This window comes from Acinonyx jubatus, chromosome D4, assembly GCF_027475565.1.
Source record: "Acinonyx jubatus isolate Ajub_Pintada_27869175 chromosome D4, VMU_Ajub_asm_v1.0, whole genome shotgun sequence".
Classification (NCBI taxonomy): Eukaryota; Metazoa; Chordata; class Mammalia; order Carnivora; family Felidae; genus Acinonyx; species Acinonyx jubatus.
The window spans coordinates 67,648,123-67,671,519 of record NC_069391.1 but is presented as its reverse complement, the minus strand read 5'-3'; the positions used below and the strand labels follow the sequence as shown (position 1 = coordinate 67,671,519).

Below are 23,397 nucleotides of genomic sequence, written 5' to 3'. Positions count from 1 at the left end.
TGCCTTAAAACCCCTGGGGCCTAACCTTTCCAGAACAGAGGTCAGAGGAGGTCAGAGATCAGAGGAGTTAGCAGTTTTTCGGGAGAGAAAGCTCCTGAGAAAGGCTTGTGCCAAAATGGGGGGCCTGCTTCACTGCTTCATGGGGAACGGAACCCCTCATGGAGATGTGCTTTCTTAAGCAAAGTTGGACTCCGTCAAGGGCCCCTAGAGTTTCACAGCACTTTGACTGGAGAGATGGGAAAGCCTGGCCTGTAGGCACATCCTCCGGTTGTGTGCTCTGGCCGGCGCTTTCTCTCTCCTTCCTAACCCTGGGTTGGTCTGAGCAGCTGCTGCTTTTCTGACGGGTTCAGTGAGTTGGGAGAACTCAAAAGGCCTGGTGTGGCCAGTATCCTGTGGGAGGCACATGGAGATCACCAGTAGGGGGCAGCCCAATGTCCTCCTTAATCTGCTGGCTGCTATCCAGGGCTCTGGGGCAGGGAACAGAAGGCTTTCAGGCTGCTGGCCTTTTCCGTGGTCCAGGGAACCAGGAACTTGAGCCTGGGTGTATTTGACTACCTGATAACCCCGAAGTCCCCAGGTCCAGCTTCCCTGTAGTCACTTCACTTGTATGGCTTTCTCTGTCTGTTTTTCCTTTCCTTCCTTCCTCCCTCCCTTCCTTCTTTCTGTTTTCTTCATCAATATATATAGAAATATATTTCAAAAATGTATAATGAAATAAAAATACTTTGTAACAGATATCCTTGACGGTGAGCATTAGGTGGTGTTGTTTTCTGTGTATTTTTTAAAGTTTACATAAATTGTTATATATGTACATATCCGTGTGCAACTTTGCTAATTTTGCCTTCTCACTTAGTGTGAATATCTCTTTCTACTCACGAAGATCTGGTCCAATCCAACTTTAAACCTTATTTTTTTGTTTGTTTCTTTTTAAAAAATTTAAAAAAGTTTTGGGGTGTCTGGGTGGCTCGGTAGTTAAGCATCTGGCACTTGATTTTGGCTCAGGTAACGATCTCCTGTTCCGTGAGTTTGGGCCCTGAATTGGGCTCTGTGCTGACAGTGCAGAGCCTGCTTGGGATTCTTTCTCTCTCCCTCCTTCTCTGCCCTTCCCCTGCTTGTGCACATACACACTCTCTCAAAATAAATAAATAAACTTAAATTAAAAAAAATTTAATTCCAGTGTAGTTAACATACCATGTAATATTAATTTCGGGTGTACAATATAGTGATTCAAAACTTCATACATCACCCGGTGCACATCGCAGCAAGTGCACTCCTGAATCCCCATCACCTGTTTTCCCCATGCCCCAACCACTTCCCCTCTGGTTGTTTTCTGTTTCTTAATTGATGGACACTTGGCTTGTTTCTGATTTTGAGTTCTGACTGTATTACAGCGAATATTCTTGCAGATGTCTCTGTGTGTGGCTGTGTGCAAATTTCTTCCAGGTATATACCTGGAAATAGGATTACTGGGTTGTAAAGTGGGCTGATGTATCATCTTCCAGAATAAATTGCTCTTCAGGGCGGTTGTACCAATTCACACTCCCTCCGACAGTGTAAGAAAAATCCCCCACATCCTTAGAAATGCTTTATGTCGTCACCCTTGAAACATGTCCATTTAGTGGGAGAGGAGTGCTATGTCCTTGTTTTGATTTGAGTTCCTTGTGGGGTGAGCAGTTTGTCATCTGTTTCGTGGCCACTGAGGCTTCCCCTCTGTGAATTGTCTGATACTACCTGGGCTGGTTCCCATTCTAACCCTGAGATTCCTCACGGGGAAGAAGCTGAGGAGAGTTTCTTGAGGGCTAGAGTCGCTAAGCGGTGTATAGCCAGCAGCTGTGTTGCGGTCATCTCGGCAGATGATGTCTTACAAAGGGTAGCTGTTGGCATCTGGTGGGCACTTAACCACCTTTTAATACAGCTCATCTGTTGGTTTTTCCATTCTGACTGGGAGAAATATTCCAGATTTATCCAAGGCATTCCTGCCTCCTACAGTGGAAGAGTATTCTCTAGTGTTCTCTAATGACCATTTTTTTTTAAAAAATAATTTCACATGGTACTTTTGATGGTTTTCCGCAAAATCTCCTGTCTGGTCTTAGATCGAAGAACTGTTATGCTTTGCTTAATGTCTGGCATATTTTCATCTCACAAACACTGAATTTACCACTGATGAAATTTACTTCCTTTTCTTTCTTTTCTTGAGTGTCAGTGGCTGGAAAGCTTAGACTCACTTTTCTAACAAGCCCTTTTCTAACAAGCATATGTATTTTGAACCTAATCCCTACCTCTGTTGATATCTCCGCCCTTGGGGTTTTTTTTTCTTCCTTCTATGCCTTCCATTCTAATTTATACTAGCCCGTTGTATTTTACTGAATACAACCAGGGAGTTTATCAATTAAAAATCTGATGAAAAATGAAATTGAAAAACACAAAGGCCATCAATAACTTAAAGAAAAGTTAAAGATAAATGCTTTGTGCCACAGATGTTGACTAAATACCTATTGCATATTAGGCCCCTGTCATCAGCATGAAGGATACAGTGATGATGATCCCTCCAAGGGATGAAAAACTCGTAGATGATTTCAGAACAGTGACAGCACCATGCTAGCTCAGCTGTAAGACAGGAATAAGCTTCTCTGGAAGTCCTGGCTGTGACTGCAAAGGAAACCTAGCCCATGTTATCTGCCCTTTTTGCTGCCAGTTGCATGAAGGAAGCGTTAATATTTAGAGGTCTCGGGAATAAAGTTCTTGCTGGGAGATAATTTAGAAGAAGGGGGGGTCACTGTGGTCTCTATTGAAAATGTTAGTTGAATAACTTAAATAATCAAAATTGTGATGATTTTGAAACATTTCATAAAAAATCTTGATGTTGAAAATTCTTTGAGCGTTAGGTTGGAGTCTGAGAAGTGTTTCCTCCTAGTGTAGTAGAACAAGAGAAGGGAATGAATCCTTCCTGCACACCTATTAAGTGCCAGGCCCTGGATATCAGGGAAAGCCAAGATCTTTGAGCAGAAGATGACTTTCTATCTTGGAGGTTGCTTTTTTATGAAACAGGGGACAATGTTAATGTGGGTCCTTTGAAAATTATTTTTCTTTGGTCCTTTTCTATTCTCTCAGAGCATTTCCTTATTTTACTTTATTTCTAAAATTTATTTTCCAAAAATGGGCACCCCAACTCTTACCATATATCTTGATGTCCACTTCTCCTTCTTTGGACTGTGTAGAAGCAACTGACAGATGCTGTATCTTCTCCTGCATCGGTTACTATGTTTTTCATTTTACCTCATGTTAGTAAGATCAGGGCTGCATATTTATTTTCAGCGTCTTAATTGGAATATGTGACATGTCTTAACTTTTTTTGAAAAAGAAAGGGGGAAGATCTATCCTGATACCGCTTCCTATAGCGCCTTTGGAACTCCAGTTCCAAATAGTGTTGCCCATCTATCCTTCTGTCCATCCATCCATATATCCATTCACCCGTCTATCTACCCTTTACCCTTTGAACACCTACCGTGTGCAAGGTACTTTGTTATATGCTGTGGTGCATATTAAGAATTATAGAACAGGATCCAGCTGTCTTCAAAAAGGTTGTGACCTAAGAAAATATTCAGATAATTGTAGCACAAGGAAATTCTATGGTGGTGGTTTTAATAGCTTTGTGTTTGTATTATAAGGGATTTTATTCGTTGCAAGTGACAGAAATTCAGATCAAACTAATGTTAGTGACATCTAACTTCACAGATGTCTGGATCCAAAGGCTCAAGTGGCATTTTTCAGGGTCCTCTCTCTTATTATATCTCAGAGCTCTTTTTTAAAAAAAAATGTTTATTTATTTATTTTGAGAGAGAGTACAAGCGAGTGAGTCAGGGAGGGGCAGAGAGAGAGGGGGAGAGAGAGAGAGTCCCAAGAGGCTCCATGCTCAGCATGGAGCCTGATGCAAGGGCTTGATCTCATCATGATCTTGAGATCATGACCTGAGCCGAAATCAAGACTTGGTTGCTTAACCTACTGAGCCACCCAGACGCCCCTCATAGCTCTTTTGTCCTTCTGTGTGTTGACTTCATTGTTAGACAGTCTCTTTCCTTGTGGCAGAAAAATTTCTCATGGAGGCCCTGGGCCAGTATAATCTTTCAACTATGATCCCAGAGGAAGAGTCTCTCTCTGTCCCAGCATTCATTTATTCAGTTCTAAGGAAAATTCTCATTGGTCTGCTTGAGGTCACACGCACATGTCTAAGCAATCATCATGGCCAAGGGGATAGAATTCTCTGTCCTGCCAGTCACCAGTTCACTCTTGCATTTGAGGGTCTGGCGGGTGGGGAAGAGGAGGGTTCCTACAGAGAGTGCCCTAGGGCCATGTGTTGGGGCTTTATGAAATGTGGTTCCCAAAAGGAGAAATTGGTATTGCTACTGACAGATAGACAAAGGGGATCCTAGGCCAGGAAAAGAGAGAGTGGGGAGAAAGGAAGGGAGCAGAGAGGAAGGAGAACGGGGAGGAGAATGTGCTTCAGTGTTTTAGGAAGTAAAAAGGAGTGACTGGTTCTCTTGGCATGTGGGGAAAGATGTGATTTGTCTTGTGTGTGACGATGCCAGCATCCCTGTGGCTGTCACCATAAGGACGAAACACTTTTCAGAGGCAGCAGATACATGTCCAAATTATTTTCATCTCTCGACACAGGGGGTACCTTGAAAGGGGAGGCAGATTGGACTTGTGAGTTGAAAGAGTGATACAAGATTAAGAAAAAAATGAAACTTGGTGAATCTGTCATTGACCTTGAAACCTGATCAATCATGGTTTCTTAGCCACATTCAGTTTTTCTCCCTTTGTTGTATTTTAAGAAAAAGGGTGGGGCTGCGGTGGGTGGAGAGGGGTCGCCACCTTGGTGAGGCGGGATGAGGTTACCCATTCTTTTGTGTACTGTCTTCTGGGTGACTGGTTTTCACTCTCTGCTCTTTTTGCAGTTACATTGCCAATCAGAAAAGGTTGGAAATCATCAACGAAGATGATGTTGAAGCTTACGCAGGACTGAAAAATCTGTGAGTACTCAGGACTTGCATACCTTACGCTTGCATACCTATACCTTTTCTTATGCTGTGTTACAGTCAAGCACGCATTCACCCATTCGTTCTAACGTACGTGCAACTGTGTGTTTTCTTAGGACAATTGTGGATTCTGGATTAAAATTTGTGGCTCATAAAGCGTTTCTGAAAAACAGCAACTTACAGCACATGTAAGTAAAGGTTGATGCTTTTGCTTCCCAGGACCCAATGCATTCAATATTTTTCCCCTCTGTTTTCTTCTTTTGCAACTATGAACTTTCTTTCTTAAAAGTTACTATAGGTGTGACAATAGCTTAGAAATGTTAGCTTTGATTTTTGAGTAGCTTTAGAAGGGTACTTAGAAAAGCCTGTGTATTCCCTTTCATGGATTTCTGGGCTATTTCCATCTTAGATGGAGCAGTAGGCCAACAGCAGAGTCTGATGTGAAAACTATGTCCTGGTACAAGGTCCTTGATTCTTTTCCTGGGAATCATAACGTGTTCCCTGGAAGACATCAAACTAATGGAATTGAAAGAAACTGACTTGGCCTCGGCCTTTTTGGGGAACTAAAAATTGCCAGTGCCCCCACTCCCACCCCCACCCCCCGGAGATCCTCTTTTGAAAGTTCATTTTCTCAAAGCTATCTGTTGTGATTGGTAAAAGCGGAGAAAAATCAATCATGGGACATGCCAAAGGTTCAGATAATTGCAAAACAGCAAGTGCCTCACTGAAGTCACGTTGATGCTTTGTCAACCGAGGTCAGACGGAAATAGGGACAATGGAAGCTCTCAGGTTCTCCGCTGTTAAGTCCTGTTAGAGGGTAGCATGCAATCCATAAGGGATGGCCTTCCTGAGAGGGTTCTTCATTGTTTTTCTTTTTTTTAAGTTTGTTTGTTTGTTTGTTTATTTATTTATTTATTTATTTTGAGAAAGAGAGAGAGAGTGAGAGTGAGGTAGAATGAGTGGAGAAGGGGTAGAGAGAGAGGGGGGAGAGAGAGAATCCCAAGCAGGGACATGGGGCTCGATCTCACAAACCATGAGATCATGATCTGAGTCGAAGTAAGAGCCAGACGCTTAACTGACTAAGCCACGCAGGCGCCTGGAGAGGTTTCTTCATTCAACAGAGGATTACCTCCCCCTAAGCTCAGGTTGGTGCTCCCTGTGCCCCGAGTGTTAAGGGGAGTGAGTGTCTGCTGGAGGAATTCGTTGGCCGGCATTCTTTGGTCTTTTTGTGCTTTGCAAATTCTCTGCGACTGTGCTTTTGTGTCTCATCATCTACAGCTTACCTATGGAACTCTCTCCCATGATATCTCGCTTGGTTTTTCTGACAATCGGTAGGGAAGATCTTTTTGGTTCCTGTTCCTGGACATGAAATCACACTGAGGAAGTTCTAGGATTTTCTCCAGCCCACAGGATGGAAAGTGACAGAATTGTGACTCTAGGGCTCACCCTGACCGTGCTCCTACAACAAGAGCACAGGAAATAAAATTTCTACCATCCGTATAATTAGAGAATCAGCCTTCTTAGGATATTTTTCCTCTTTCTTTCCTTGAAGAGAACAGTTCCCCAACTGATTTCCATACCAGTTACAAAAGAAATCATTCTTTAGCAGCAGATTGCCTGGACACTCCCCGGAGATTTGTGGGTTTTATGAAAAACATGAATTTCGTAAAGCCAGTGTCAGGACTTCATATTTTATAGGTGGCGTTACTGATGAAGTCGATTTGAAAATAAAGTCTGTAGAACTAAGATATACAACATTCAGCAAAAATGTGGTACAACTCCAAGGAACTTGATTAACACATTTCACTTAAATGCCTTTTTGGCATCATCTCTGTGGTTGGGTTGCCTGCACAAATCTGATGTCTGCATAGGTCTCGAGAGCAAAAACGAGAGAACTTGGACAGAAACAAAAGTCAAAATGCTCCAAAGCCATCACTTAAATGTAATTAATGACTTCAGGGGCTTAAGTTCTGGTATTTACAGCTGACATTACACCTGGATTACTCTCTCAGCCACATTTTATTTTCACCCCATCACTTCCCCTAACGATGTGATTTGGGCATTGGGCTACGGTTAATTGCAGTTTCAGTAATAAACTTATTTATTGATGAGGGGATTTAATCGCAAGAGGGCTTACTCTACCTCTTCTACTTTCTCTGCTTGCCTGTTGCATGCCATTTTTACGAAAACCAAAGCCACTTGATGTATGTTTTCAGGGTGATTATATGGTAGAATAATTTGGATGGCATTCTATGTGCTGCAGACAGCTTCTCTAAAACCAGCTATCTATCCCTGTTTCCCAAAGACATGTCCTTTGAGAGCAGAAAACCAAAGAGATGGACATATCTTATATAGTATCTTTAAAAGGCAGTAGCCAGGAAGCCAAGTCACTGGTGAAGCTGCAAAAACTCCCTTGCCATTTGTAGGCATGGTCAGGTATTAAGAGAGAATGAAGTTAGACAATATTCAGACATTTGGTGATGCCGGGAAGCTTCGTATACAGTGTTCATGGATGAGAGAGGCTCCTACTCACCTAAATATTAAATTCACTGGTTGGCTTTGAGAATGGCAGGGAGGGAGGAGGAAGCAAATGAGGTGTCTGCCTTTGCAGACCTCAGTCCCAACCTGTCCTTATGACTGAGGACTCAGGCACTGCCTTGTTTTATCTGATTTTCTGCGATTTCTCTGAATATAACCTTGGGTACCAGGGAGCTGAGAACGAAACGCATTTCTCTTTACTCCAGGGATATACCGATTATCTCTGAGTCTCCCCAACAACATAAAAATGTACACAAGAGCAATCTATTTGACTTCGGGTTTTAGGGGGGTTCAGATTGGATCCTGTCTCACCACCCCTCCCTCTGCCCTGGGCATATGCAGCATCATGTGGTGACTGTCTGCAGCCTCTATGACCGGTCACTGAGTTTATTTCTTGGTGCCTTTAATTCCTCCCCAGCCTCTGAGAACCCAGGGGTTGTGAGAAAAGACAGCCTGTGTATTTTCCAGGGACTTTGCCGAGGTGCTAATTAGCTCCTTCGCAATGTTCTGTCATCAAACAGTAAGAGGATTGTTGATTTTTTTCCCTCCCCTCCTCCTCTTTTTTGGCTTTTGCCTCAATAATAAGTATGGTTCATAAAACTCATCTTGTTCTTTGGCGTATGACCCCACTCTGGGCTGTGCTGCTGGCAGCCCGACAGGGCCAGCTGCTCCCGGTGCTGTCTTTGTAGCTGACCGAGACCTTGACCATAGTGTCCTCTTTCTCTGCTCCCCCTCTCCTGGTTCTTGGGAAGAAGAGTCGTGGATGTGTTTGTTTGCTTGCTTGTTTTTTGTTTGTTTTTGTTCTTGCTGTTTTGTTTTTGCTTCAGAGGGTAGGGATTTCTGAAGATGGAAACATTTGTGTCTCAAAGACTGGAGAGAACACAGACAGACTGACTTCTCAGTGTATGATACTCCAGGGAAACTCATTCTTAATTCACGTTCCAAAAGAAAAGAGAAAAAGATGTATGTGGGCACATTTTACAACTTCCCGGTGAATTATTTTTTTCATGTGGGTGAGCACTTTACACGCAGTATAAAGACAGAAGAAGTAAGCATAGGAGGAAGAGGGAACCCTGTGTAGGTAGGGGTTTGGATGAGTGGAAATCTCAATATAGAACGAAGTCGGGAGAGGACACACGCATTCTTGAAACAGGAGACCCTGAAGCGGTGTTTTCTGTATTCCTTCAATTGACCAGCGTTGGCTCATACATTAGCTCCTGGGTTAGAAGCCCTCTGTGAAGGTGGCTGGGCAGACATAGCAGGATGTCTGGTCAACCGATGATTTTGTTGGGCTGACACAATAGTCTAGCCTCAGGTAAAGGGTCGGGACAACTGTCACCCTCAGGTCCCTTGTTCTTACCTCTCAGCCCAGCGATTCCTTTCCTGAGCAGGAAACAGATACTGAAAGTCTCGTTGTAATTTGTTAGGGGCTTGGCTGTTTTTGTAAAAGTTGATGTTTATTTTACATTCCTGTTAGTTATTAGGCACATGTCTGGAGACCCAAGCATTAGACACTTTTTAAATAAATTCAACCAGTAAGCAAATCCACAGAGCGAGTCAGTTGCTGGGATTATGGCTCTGAATTTCCCCACTCAGGGCCTCATGGCACTGATCGCTGGAAACGGAAACTCCTGCCATTGAGTGAAATTACATATTTGGAATACGTCAGTAAATTCATTAGTATTTATGACTTGGTTTCATGGACTTCTCATTGTCTGGTTTGTCCAAATCTTAAAATGATGTGGTGCTAGAATAGTGTCAGATGAAATCTAACATATTCCTTGTTATGTGATTTTTTTTGTTACTGTCCTTATCTTGGAATTATCGGGTTATTTAGAAATCATGTATAAACAATCAGCAGAGTTAATCAATCAATCAGAGTTTATCAGTGTGTATTCTTTCCTATAAGGATGTGTTAATTTCAGTTAAATATTTATGTGTCTTGTAATTTCAAAATACTCATGATGCTGTTTAATTTTAAAGTATCTTTTCCCCTAGTGAGTTTCATGGTTTTAAATCAAATTAAGTTTATTCCTCCTATTAATTGTTTAAGAGGTCAGAGATCTCTAGGAAGCGTATAACTTGGCTCTGAATCAGCATATGAAAAATAAACTTTTTGTTAAGAAAGAGATTAAAAAGACGCATTGGAAAGTATTCCCATCCTTCTCCTCCCCTTATGAAGAAGAATTATAGGAGAGGCAGGAAAATTTAAATTGTCATTCCAGATGGAAGAAAGAGATTATGGTTGAACCATGGTCAAATGAACCATGGTTAAATGAAATTATATTTTGAAAAACATATATGTTTTTCAACTTGCATATTTTATTCTTGAGATGTAACGTTTCAAAAACGTTTAATGTTTTTGGTTTCTTTCAGCAATTTTACCCGAAATAAACTGACCAGCTTGTCTAGGAAACATTTTCGTCACCTTGATTTGTCTGAACTGTAAGTAATGATTATTGTGTGTCATTTGGTAACAGTTTCAGGGGAGAGAGTAATTAAGTATTTTTTTTTTTTTAATGAGTGATGCTGCAGATGCATTTTTATATCAAAATTCTTGAGAAAATGATTTCTCAGGTTTTGGCCACTTGTGTTTTTATTCCCTCATAAAAAACATGATTCAGTAACAAATTAACCCAGCAATCTCAATAGTAAGGTATCATTTATGATGAGTTTAAATGTTTTTACATAAAGATTTGTTTCCTAAAGGAGGGAAAACAGAAAAAGATGAGAGTGGGCGGGCGGGGGATGTTTTGTGTCATAATGGCGACATGTTTGGTCCTTGTTATGTCCAGGACCTAATGGCAAGCAAACCCATCCAAGGGGGAAATAGCCATGGGCACAACATTCTCCAGCTTTTATCCGCAACCACAGTGCCCGCTGGTGTTTAGTGAACGTTGGTGGAGAGGTCGTCCTTTGCCCTCCCTGCCCATCCTTGCGACATTGCCTTCTAGGTCTGCTACTGCACTCAGTATATACCCTTATTCTCTAATTTCCTTGGCTGTAAAATGATAGGAAAAAGATTGTAATGTGTTGATGTCTACTGGCTGGCATTTCCAGGTGTGATCAATTCTTGTGTTATCACCATGAAACACATATAAACTGTTGACATTCCTATGGGGAGGTTGCCTAGAACATCCCAAAGCAGAGGCTCTATGTGTCAGAGGTGTGGTTGCCGGATGGACGAGGCCTTTGAATCCCAGGCAGTCGCTTTGGTTCAAACTGTATATATTGCCTGGGTTGTAGGATCCGCCCCTATTCACAAGGAAAACATGCAGAGAGAAGATGCCATTAGTGCAGAGACAAATCAGTGGGTTATAAGGAGGGTTGCCTGGTGCCCCGTATCAACGATGGGCAGTCATTGGAATACACTGAGTTTGTGGAGTTGAAGTGGTAAGCTTTCTCACATAGGAATAGGCACATACAATTTAAGGAAGATGTGAAATGGAATGAGATGCTCAGTGTGAACATTTTGAGCATCACTGCAGGAAATTTCCTCAACGGGTCAAAAATCAGAGCACTGATTTCAAATTCACACATTTCTGTTTTCTCCCTGCAGCGTATTTAATCAGTTCTCGAAACACATGTTAATTGTGGGCCTGGTTGCATATTGGACTGGGATGTAGGGAGAAGTTTCTGTGTTCCAGGATTCTGCTCTCTAGTGGGAGACATGGAAGCTTAAGCGAATGAGTGTAATGTGCTCTGACAGTCTCTGGAAGAGGGGTTTGCATGGGGACTGAAGAATTGAACCCCAGCTGTCTGCCAGCGTTGTGTGGTCATTGATCGTTGCAATAGTTACAACTGAAGATCCTTCACTTCTTTAGCCCTTCTGTGGATTTAGTTGTACCTTCTTTTTTTGAAAGATTCTTTAGTTTTTCATGTACTTCGAGCGCCAGGAAGCCTCTTGGATTAGTTGAAGTTTAAGCATTGTGGATGTCTTCCCATTGTAGTCTGTCTCCAGTAGCATCAAATCGTATTGTGGTGATGGAAGGATACTTGGAGGCGATCAAGCGGACACAAATTAATTGAGTCTGCCATGACCACATTTTCCCCAAAGAAACTCCTGGAAGAGTCTCTAGGGATCCCGGAGATTCTTAGAACCCAACCAGAAAACCACAGGAGTAAATGATGTTGCAAAGCCTAGGTCCTGTCCTCAAGGAAATCTTAAGTATTGTGGCTAATGCCAGGCAGAGCCTATGTAACGATTGTAAATGGCCTCATTTAAAGGCTCATTACCATAAATGGAATTCATCTTAAATAGGCCACTGAGTATTATAAATAAACATTTAAAGATTTTTTTCTTGTGGTTTTTATTTTCCTCTTGACTACTTCCTCTGTTACCCTTCGTAGGCCACGGGAGTCCAGGCAACTCGGCTGAGTGGTGGTTTTCTCTATGCAGACCGTCCCCCAGCGGGCTGAGTGGCTCAGTCTGGAGCTCACTTGCCCTTGCTGTCAGATACCCTGAACTTGGTGTGTGTGCGCATGCGTGAGTGTGCATGCGTGAATGTGTGCGTGCGTGTGTGTGTGTGTGTGTGTGTGTGTGTGTATGTGTAGGAGGTTTAAGAGTCCCTTCCAGGCTCTTGGTCACATTTACTCCAACTTCTTGGCATCCATTCGGCTGACCTGTGGTTGCATCGTGCAGAAAGCTGGGGGCGCCACCCTCCCGGCTCTAACATTTTAATCTTAGCTTTGTATTTACAGTCTCATTTTAAAGTAAGATGAAATTGCTGTGCTCCCCACTGTAGTTTGAGCTCATTAAATAATAACACTCGAATCTGTAGCCAGGTCAGAAATAAGTGTGTTAGCATTCCTGACAACTGTTAACTATTGGCATCTTGACTTAAGATCTCACTTACTATATAATAGCTGTGATAAATTTGTTACGGCATCTTATTTTTCCCCATCCTATGAGACATCCATTCCTATCCTACATTATAGCTCTTTCTGTCCCTGTCTTGTTTCCCTATTACTCTGAAAGGTTTTGCGTTACTTTGCATCCTTTAGAGTCAATGGGGGTGTTTGCACCTAGCAGAAGACCAGTAAGTATTAGCTAAATGAATGAATAAGTGTTGTGAAACTGTGCAGGTGGGTATGACTTCCAAAGATTGTGGGTCAGAAAGAATTCATAATGTTGTAGTGCTTCATAAACACTAGGGTAGTTAAAACGAAAAAAGAGAAGCCTGATCTGGTTTCATTTTTGTTCTGTGTAGGATCCTGGTGGGCAATCCATTTACATGCTCCTGTGACATTATGTGGATCAAGACTCTTCAGGAGACTAAATCCAGCCCAGAAACTCAGGATTTGTACTGCCTAAATGAAAGCAGCAAGAATATTCCCCTGGCAAACCTGCAGATACCCAATTGTGGTAATTTACTTTCGAATCAATGAATTCTACTTGCTATTAATTATTCTAATTGCCTTGGTGTGGTAGAGAGTCTGGGAGGATTATCACTACCCAGATTTTATATAGTATGCTGTTGAGGTCTCTGGTGAGCTGGGCAACATTTGTATGCAGTGTGGAGAAATCAGCTGGGAACAACTTTGCTGAATATTCTTTGCAAGTAGAATATTAATTCTGAGTGGATGGCTTTAAAGTGCATGGAGAAAAAGTACACTGTTGATTCCTTTGTTTCTTTGTTCGTTTGTCTGTTCATGCATCCATCTATTCATCTATCCATCCATCCATCCATCCATCCATCCAAAAACTATCTGCTAAGAGTGTAATACTTGATTGGCTACGTATTTACTTACCCAGGCCGTGGAGAGGGAAAGATCTCATGGTGATAAAGTGTCCTCCCAGTACAAGAAAATGCAGATCAATCCAGCACATTCCCTTACACTTGTCTTGCTGCCAGATGTCTGTGTCTCTTGATGGGGCACCACGAATCTGCCCTTATACCTGCTTTTCCCATGTTTGGGCTTCCAGGCTCCTCCTTCATCTTGCCCCCACTCCTCCTCAGCATTTACAACTCCAGAATTTAAGGGGGCACCTTATGACAAAGTCCCATCTCTCTGTGAGTGCCAGTCTATTTGCAAGGAAGGAAAACCCAAATGTTCTGGTTAGGATTTTCCTGCTAAGGACTTCTGTGATGTACCTCCTCGAATACTCACATATGCGTCATCCAGCCAGTTAGTTAGCTCACAGTTATATTTGATCTTCTGGCCGAGTGGCTGGTGACAGAGCAGAAAGCCATGTAGCACCTGATTCCTGTCTGTCAGGAATCTGTATATGAATCACGAACATTCGATTCTTTGTTTTCAGAAGACCGTGCTGTTCGGGGTCAATTTTTCTTGAAGGAAAATATAGCTGTTGTTCATTTTTAAAGAGAATGTAATAAAAGGAAAGAGAAGTATTTGTTTCTTACCCTGAAGGGGCTTACAAGACAGCAGTTACTCTTCCCATAGATTCTTCTCTCCCAGAGCCCTTGGGCTTTATCATAGGGGAACCAGGCTTTGTTCTCTTGACAGCTTCGCTGAGCTTTCTTTGCTAGCCAACACTTAAACAAACCCAACCTTTAATATATATCTCCTCCCGATTGAGAAGAGGGCAGCTGTGCTCTGTTCTGGTATAAATTTGCACCGCTGAGAGAAATCGCCTGGAGGGACAAGAAATTCAGTGTTGAGTCACCTGGCCTCTTGGCTGGCTCCCAAGTCCACATGGCTGTTGTGACCACATTGGTTCAGCAACCACTGAGAGGAAGAAAGAAAGCGCATCTAAGTCCTGCTCTTAGTTCACAAATGGCCTCTTAATAGACGTCTGCTTTGCCCTTGCCTGAAGCCAGTTCTTTGCGTTTTTTTTTTTTTAATGATTTTAATTTTTGGCCAACTTGTCTTGACAGCTTTTGGTAATGCGCTGAATCTATAGGGTTATTGATAGACTATTACGATTGGGGGAGGGTAAGGGTAAGAGGGAACTGGTCCTCATTTTTCCTGGTCAGTTTGTCAGTTTTCAGTAAGTTTTTATTTGTTTCCTACAAATTAGTCAACTGTGTGTCTTAGGGGCTTTTGAATTCACTGTCATGATTTGGGAGGCATATGTTTGATGGCTCCATTAGGACCATTGCGTTCATGGTAACACTCACAATTAATTTCAGTGTCAACGATGCTAAAGCTACCTTGTAAAATCATTTCTCTACCACTTTTGTATTCTTAAATTGGTTTGTTGTTTGTTAATTTTTCTTTCTGTCCAAACTTTTTTTTTTACTTATTAATAATTGCACAAATAAGGTCGATACATTTTGTTGTAAAAATAACCTGCATTACACATAAAGCTTGTGTTTTTCTTGTTTTCAGGTTAGTGGTTAGAGATCTGTAATACTCTTTTGAGTCATCGCACAGTATTCATGGTGGAATATATCTCAATTACATTAAAATTTCCACATTGTTGTGCATTTAGCTTATTTCTCATTTTTCGTCACTCCAGAAACGTTTCGACGAGTATCTTTACTCTTTGCTCTTTGTACTGTGTACAGATGAAAAGGTTTTTCTGGGATCCAGAACCGGAAGCAGAAGTTTTGGCTTCTATGGTTTGCACATTAAAAAGCAGTTGTACCAAATTATAGCCACTCCAGCAAGGCATGCCTTGATATTAGCAAACTTTTTACTTTTTTGCTTGTCTAAAAACTGGTAGGTCATTGCTTTCTGGTTTGCATTTTCCTGATGACTGTTGAGTTTCTTCTCTGTTTACGGGACATTGTGTCTATTCCTTGATGAATCATCCTTTGCCTATTTTTCTACAGTGTTTTCCTTTTCTTCCATTGATAGTGTTTTTTATTTTATTTTTTCTTAATTTGTTTGAAAGCTATACATTATGGTTTTGTTTTTTTGTAAATATATAATGCCCCAATATTTACCGCCCCTATCAAAACGTATTTTTTCTTGTAAGCATCTAGAGATAACACCCAACAAGACAGGAAAAGATACCTTTATTTCTCTTTACTTTCTCGTCCCATCTCTCAGATTGTTGTCAAATAGGATTTTATTTTTAGATTGTTACTTGACTTTTATGAAGATTTACTATGTCTTTGCATGCCATTAAAGTCTTGTACCCTACTACCTTTTGGAGCAGCTTTTCTTTTTGCTGGCGTGTAGCCTCTAATATTTCGTTCAGAGAAATTAAAAAAAAAATCTTCAAGTCCTCTCCTGGTGGAAACTCAAGACTGTATATTTTCTTCTCAATGGAATTGGCTAAGTATAAAATTCTAGATTCAAACAAATTCCTTTTAGAACTTTGCAGATGTGGTACCGTGTTCTCTTTGTATTCAATGCTGCAGATAAGAAGCTTCAGGCCAGTCTTATGCTTACTTCTTGACAGGTCACCTATGCTTTTCTTTTCCTTCCAGAAGCTTTGAGGATTTTCTCCTTTTCCATGTTATTCTGAAATTTTCACCATCATGTAACTAGGTGTGTGTTTTTATTCTAAAAAAGATTTTGTAAAGTTCTGTTTGATATGCAGCATACTCTTTCAGTGTGAGGGTTTATGTCTGAAGTTCTGGAAGGATTTTCTAATTTATGTAGATGGACGTTATACTTCCAGCTCCACCCTCCATACCTCTCAGCCTTCGGTAGTGTTTCCCATCTGTTTGTCCTTTTGTGTGACATGATGGGAACATTGGTTTACTCATGCTTTGTCCTTCAGCTGTTTTTCCAGATACTGAGTTTCTCCCTTCCAACAATTAATTTTGAATTTCCACAGTCTCTAGTGATTGAGTTTTTCTGTGACTGAAACACCCTTTTCCGTGTTGGGGTTCACCGTATCCCCAGGGTGTCAACAGTGCCAAGCACTGCTGATTTTCTCTGGTGAGCTTCCTGCACTCATTGCTTCCATTTGGGAGTGGCTCCAACTCTTACTGGATGCTGTGTCCACAGTGAGAGCGTAGCGACAGGATATGTTGCATCTACTCAGTTTTCTTAACCAGTGGCCCCCGTGGCTCAGCTGAAGTGGGGCTCCACTCTGTCCTGCCATCTGCCCCTTGAGTCTTGGGTCAGCCTAGAGCTTCCCTATTGGCTTTTGTGAAGCAAATACTTACATGTCCCTTTGAGGACATGTTTGATTTTCTTTAACCCCACTTTCTCACTTTCTCTTGTTCAGGAGTTTTTCATCGTGTTCTGGTTTCTTATTCACTAACACTGGAATTTTAAAAAGTTTTGCAAAATATCTAGAGATTTGAGATCAGAATGGGAAGCTTCGGTTGGGGGTTTAGTCATATGTTACTTTTCTTCATCATGGTTTCCTAGTTTGGGCTCTTTAAAGAGAAGTTGGATTGAGCAGTAGATTGACACTAGGTGGTTGGATATAAATTATTTCTGAAAGTCCATACTACAGGAATCAGAAAATAAGCTACTATCTTTAAGTTAGATAGATGTATTGTTTAGAGCTTGGATTTGTGGTTGGTTGGCTTTTCTTTCAGGTCTTGCCCTTTGCAGACTTTTAAAATGTATCTATTGTGTTTAATTACATCACAGTTTCATAGAGTTCAGCTTCACTTTTTTTTGTATGAAACTCTTAACTAAGTCCAAGAGTAATTCATAAGAGTATTGTATGGTCTTGTGTGTTTGTTTCATCATTCTAAACCAATGATTCCCAGTAACTATGACTATTCCATTAATTTGCAACTGGTAACATTTTAATTTCAGTAAGAAAGAGCTGCCGAGATTTCATTCATTCATAAGGTGGGCTTTCTTTAAAAACTTCCCCTTTTACTATTTCACCATCTAAGTATTGTATTAACAAACGCTCTACATTTTTAAAGCAAAAAATACACCCTCTGTGGTGTCTAATGTATCCATTGAACATAATAGGCATTTGATTAATGTTTGCTGAATTCATCAATTAATAAATGCATGAGCCACACATGTTCTATTAATGATCAGGATGGACCAAATTTTTATATAATGGTATGGATATTTCAGTTAAGATAACTTAAGCGTTTGTGTTATTCTAGCTGAATTATTCCATATTTTAGTATTTTGTAGTTCCCTTTGAAATTTCTGTCATCATCTCATTGTGAAAGTATCTCCCTTTCCTTCTTCTTAGTGATTAACTGAGATTAGTAGGCAGGGCTGGGAAGTTTAATGGCCCTGTTACCATTAGCAGCATGGTCAAAATGTCTCACAGTATTTCTCTAACAGCCCCTCCTGCCGTGAACTACTGTAAATTTATTCATGCTGGGAAACATGTTGTGGTCTGTTTCTCCACTAGGTCCTTTTTAACCTTAGAAAAACTTTATTAATTGCAGCAACAATTTAACTTTATTAAAGGCAACAAAACACATGCATCTCAAGTCTCCACATTAATAAGAAAAAAAAAAAAGGGGTCACCACGCACACCGGTTCTGGAGACAGAGATAGAATCACACAAATTTTGTAGAAGGAATATTATTTTGTCCAGTCACTGTGCTGACTTAATAGAAGACCATCCCTGCTACTTTGTCGGTTGATCTTCAACGGTTAGTTTTGCAATGCAGTCTTTTCAATCATTTCCCCTCAGTAAGTGGGATTATTAAAGAACAGTATACTTTATGCTTTGATTATGATTTAAATCTCTGGAAGAGAGTTTCTTCAGGAAGTGTTAGCAGTGGATGGGATGCTCTAAGTAGATGGCAAATATGTTTAAGAAGGGCAATAGTCCTCTGGGTCATATCAAAACAATCCCTGCATCCATTTTACTAGGAGCTAGTTACCACAGAACATGCTAGTCCCACAGTGACTATAAGGTGGTAATTCACTTGATGGTTGGACTGCAGTTGACTGTATAAAACCCCCTTAATGGTCCCTTGGATTGAAATCAGTCCTGCCTTTGGTTTCCTTGTTACGTATAACGACAATTTTAATTTTCCCAACTTTTTCGACCTTGAAGCTTTCAATGTAGAGATTCCTTAAGACACATCAACAAAATATTATTTATGATGGTAAAAGTCAATTCACAGGTACCTGGGGAAGAAGGCTGGTTCCTTGAGGTAAATTGGTTTTACTTAACCGACAAGATTTACTTTTGGTTATTGCCCTGTGGTTTGTAGCATACATCTGTTAAGCATATTCCTTCCTACAGAGTCCTTCATTGTTTTAAACCAGGAAAATAGACTGATAGCAATTTTGCTTTGTTAGATTATGGGAGATGAAAAGGAAATGCGATGTCAATACTCTGGAAGTTATATTGGTATAACACATTATTTTCTTACCATCTTAGCTGGATAGATTTTTTTTTTCTGAAAAGCATATAAAAAGTCTAGTTTATTACTTTGCTTTACTTTTACTTGGGATCAGGTTCTGTCTACTAAAATAAAGCCAACCACACAGTGGATTGTTGTTTTCCTTTATCTTTTTAGGATGGAAAATAAAGCTGTTTTTTTTTTTTTTTTCTGTCAGCTGCTGACACAGTTTTTGTGTTTAGAAGTTTCCTGGTTGCTGACTCTGTAATGACACAGCTCACAAGCATAGAAGCACCATTTCCATTTTGGGCCTGGAAAGTCACTTTGCTAATTTTCTGTCATTTTTGTAACTGGGTGTAAAGCAGCCACTTCTAAATAGGTCAGGCTCATTCTGGCTTCATTCCTGGTAGTGAAATCTATATGCTTAAGAGAGAGATTGGAAGATAAGCCAACAAGAGAGAAAGTGAGAGGAGAGGAGACACTAGACAAAATCATAATTTCCTTGAATATTTCATGCATGGAATGATGACCCAACACAGAATGAACAGAGCTCAGGAGGGCTAAAACAAGATGAGAAAGAACGTAATCCCTAACTTCAGGTGGCTGTTGAAAAATGAAACCCAAATCTGACCTATGTCACTTACTGCAAAGTTGAGTTAATGATTCAAAATGATTAGAGGTCAGTTTGCCTCACTTATTAGGAAGTGAGACCCTACTTATTTGTTTCTTCTTTTTTTTTAGTGATAGGTCACCTGCATTTATTCTTACCTAATATTTTATTAATAGTGAGCATTTCTTATCCATTAGGAATGGTGACAAAGGACTGGAGGGAATTTGCATACTTTATTTTTATTTATTTATTTTTTTCAATGTTTATTTATTGTTGAGAGCAAGCATGAGTGGGGGAGGGGCAGAGAGAAGGGGGACGGAGGATCTGAAGCAGGCTCTGCGCTGACAGCTTCGCACAGCAGTGAATGCTACGTGGGGCTTGAACTCATGAGCCATGAGATCATGACCTGAGCTGAAGTCTGATGCTCTACCGACTGAGCCACCTAGGTGCCCCGAGAATCTGCATACTTTCAATTAGTGATCCTAGGAGCTGTAGTCAACACTCTGGAAGTGTGTGCTAATGGAAGGACACAGACGCATGGGAGAGCCCATTGAAGGAGGCTGTGTGTGTTGGTTAAGGCCATGGAGACAGATGAGGGTCAAGGCCAGCTCCCACTCATTAGCTATTTAGTTATGATACTTGATAAGCTTTAACTTCATTTGGAAATGGGGATACTAATGACTCCTGCTTTCAAGAGTTTTTAGGATGCCAAATAAGGTAATGTGGAAAATATTACAGACGAGGTCTAGCACACATTAAGTACTCAGTAAACATTAGCTGTTAAAGTTATTACGATCATCAATATGAACATTTAGCCTTAAATATATTTTACATCTAATATTTAAATATGCGTATCTCTTATATTTTGTGAAATTGCTGCAAATAAAAGTAAGAAAGCCACAACGAGATCCCACAGAGAAGTGGTGTACTCAAAAAAGCTGGGGAATATAAGATCAGTGGAAGTGAAATGATTCCTTTAGAGCAGGACTTCTGAGAGCTTTTAATGTGTGATGCGCATAGTGAACGTTCAGAGTTACAGAACAATACAGAGTTACAGTAGGCTCTTATTTTTTTTAAATCTTAGATATTCCACACCTCCCTCTTTAGCCCCCCACAGAACATCTCAAGGAGTCTGGATTCCACAGAACACATTCTGGGGAAAGTTCCATGGATGAGATGATTGCTCGGGCCCCTGCCAAATTTAAGAATAATAGTTGTAGACACAAAAACCTAGTGAGCAATTGTCCAGCCAACATCTATCATCTAAACAAACCCTTGCTACTCCAAGTGTAGTCTGTGGAACAGAGAGTTTGCTAGAAGTGTAGACTTTCAAGGCCCCAACCTAGACCTACTAGAAAGAAGCAGTGATTTTTTTTTTTAAATGTTTTTATTTATTTTTGAGACAGAAAGAGACAGAACATGAGCAGGGGAGGGGCAGAGAGAGAAGGAGACACAGAATCTGAAGGCAGGCTCCAGGCTCTGAGCTGTCAGCACAGAGCCCGGCACGGGGCTCGAACTCAAGAATCGTGAGATCGTGACACAAGCCGAAGTCAGATACTTAACCAACTGAGCCACCCGGGCGCCCCGAAAGAAGCAATGATTTCAATGATCTGCTGGTCGTTTCACATACGCATTACAGTCTGGGAGGCCCCAGTCTCAAGAAAGTCAGCCTTTCCACCGTGCGGTTGGTGACTTTCTGCCGAGGTCTGCAGGCCGGTGTGTCCTCTCTGAACACATCCGCATCAAGAGACGCGGACACGGAGGTGGCTTTCGGGCTGGGAAGATGGTCATTTCTGATCTCTAGTCAGGTTTCTCCGAGTGCAAGAGGAAGACACGTCTGCAGCTTCAATCAGGATCCCATGACAGTAGTGCTAGAAGCTGTTGGAAGCTTCGCTGAGCTTTGCTCTGTGCTTGTGCCGATTTCAAATCTTATTAAGCCAGGAAGTAGTGCCTGGCAAATGGTTTATCCTGCCTTGGCTGTTCATGCATCCCAATTCATTTTTATTGTGCTAATTAAGCCTCAAGTGATATTTCAAGTACAGATTGTTTTTTCCATTATTGAATCTTTGGCCAGCATATTAATGCTTTAGAATTAACGTGAGTCAGATGCTTACTCATTTGTGGAAGACTTTACATTTAAAAGATCTAGACTTGGCCAATTTTGCACAGATTCCTTTGGAGACTGCTATGACAGGGTGATACAATTTCTCTATAAATAAAGGAGACTCATTCTTCCTTCACAAATAGACACGTAATTATTTTTTAAATGAACTAAATTCTTAGGTTATGGATACGTATTGGTATTTATGTTCTGTGTTAAAATGGATGTACTCAGTCTGTGAAGGAAGTACAGTGTAGTGGTGAAGATCTTGAACTTTGGGTTCATATCCCAGGTCTACAGGTACTTGGGCAATTTTGGAAGATGTATTTGACTTTTCCAGAACTCATATTCTTAGTTAAGCAGATGAGGACAAATCCTTAACTCCATGATTCCTTGTAACGATTAAATAAAACAATCATTTAAAGTAGTCTAGAGGGGTGCCTGGGTGGCCCAGTCGGTTGAGCCTCAGACTCTTGATTTCAGTTCAGGTCATGATCTCACCTTCATCAGATCAAGCCCTGCGTTGGGCTCTATGCTGACAGCACAGAGCCTGCTTGAGATTCTCTCCCTCTTCCTCTGCCCCTCCCCCCCCAAAATAAATAAATTAATATTAAAAAATACAGTACTAGAAAAGAGTTTCTGGTTCAGTGAATGCCCAATAAATACTACTACTATTATTGTAATTAAACAAACATTTTTAGAATTGTTAATCATATAAATTTAGGCTTAACCAAAAAAAAAAAAAACTAAATTAAATTTTTTAGGAGAAATTAAGATTATGGCACAGCATTCTCTACTGAGAATCTCTATTTTAACCTTTTTTTTTTTTTTTCTGCTCAGGATTTCCAAACTATTACATGCATTTGTAAAAGGTAGGAAATTCATGTCATAGGTTTGTATTCAAGGTGCCAAAAGGGATGCCTCCAGGCTCTCTTGGTGGAGTCTGGCTGGTGGAAGAGGTCATACCTTGAGGACAGGCAGCAGGGCAGGCCCTGGCTCTGTGATCCCTCCAGAATCAATAGATAAATCTCGAAGTCCAAGAACATGGGAGAGGAATCAACAAGGCCCGGAAGGGTGCAAGCTGGAAAGCAGATGGATGAATAGAAACTGAAGTAAATGCTGAGAATGCTGATTACCGGGTTGGCAGCAGCAAAGGCTTGGGGACACTTGGTGTGGGATGCAGAACTGGTACAAGGCTCAGAAAGAAGCAGGAATGCAGAGAGAACCCAACACAGGAGAGTGCTTCAAGTTCCTTGTAGAGCAGTTAAAGCCATTGTCATTCCATATGTTCCAACTGAATGCACCCCTCCCTCCACAGCAGAAAACTGGAGGTTTATTCTCTCTTTTTTTAGTGTTTATTTATTTTTGAGAGAGAGAGAGAGGCAGAGAGAGAGAGAGAGAGGGAGACACAGAATCTGAAGCAGGCTGCAGGCCCTGAGCTGTCAGCACAGAGCGTGATGCAGGGCTTGAACTCATGAACGGCAAGGTCATAACTTGAGCTGAAGTTGAAAGCTTAACCAACTGAGCCACCCAGGTGCCCCGGGAAGTTTATTCGCTAAAGAGGATCAAACAAAGATTATCAGGAACTCCAGAAAGGGTTGAGGCTGTGAGAGCCATAGAGAAAATGATGGATTTACATACTGAATATTGATATTTCCATCCTTCTTCCTCTTCTGGGCAGGACACTGGTAGAGCATTATCTGAATAATGTGACCAGACCTTGTCCCAAAGTGATCTAATGATACTAAGGTCAGGTGGTATCCAGTTTAAGAAGGCCACTAATACTACTCTACAACGCAGCTGGCAGTTGAATGCACAGTATGTCTCATACCTTGTTCTTAAAGATGTGTGAATGGCCAACAATACCCGCTGTTTGAGAAAAACTTATAATCAGAGAGACAAATACCAAACAAACAGATACAAAAAAAAAAAAAAAGTTGCGAGAAACAGTGTTGATAAGGA

At 41.0% G+C, this 23,397-nt stretch overlaps 1 protein-coding gene across 6 annotated transcripts in view; it reads left to right on the top strand.

Moving 5' to 3' along the window:
- NTRK2 (neurotrophic receptor tyrosine kinase 2) overlaps nucleotides 1–23,397 on the top strand; it is a 336,633-nt gene that overhangs the window by 24,743 nt on the left and 288,493 nt on the right. For all 6 annotated transcript variants that reach the window (XM_015076264.3, XM_053205197.1, XM_053205198.1 and 3 more), the window contains 4 exons: nucleotides 4,956–5,030; nucleotides 5,153–5,224; nucleotides 9,951–10,019; nucleotides 12,785–12,939. In XM_015076264.3, coding sequence (XP_014931750.2) covers nucleotides 4,956–5,030; nucleotides 5,153–5,224; nucleotides 9,951–10,019; nucleotides 12,785–12,939 — 371 coding nt within the window. The remainder of the gene's footprint in view (nucleotides 1–4,955; nucleotides 5,031–5,152; nucleotides 5,225–9,950; nucleotides 10,020–12,784; nucleotides 12,940–23,397) is intronic.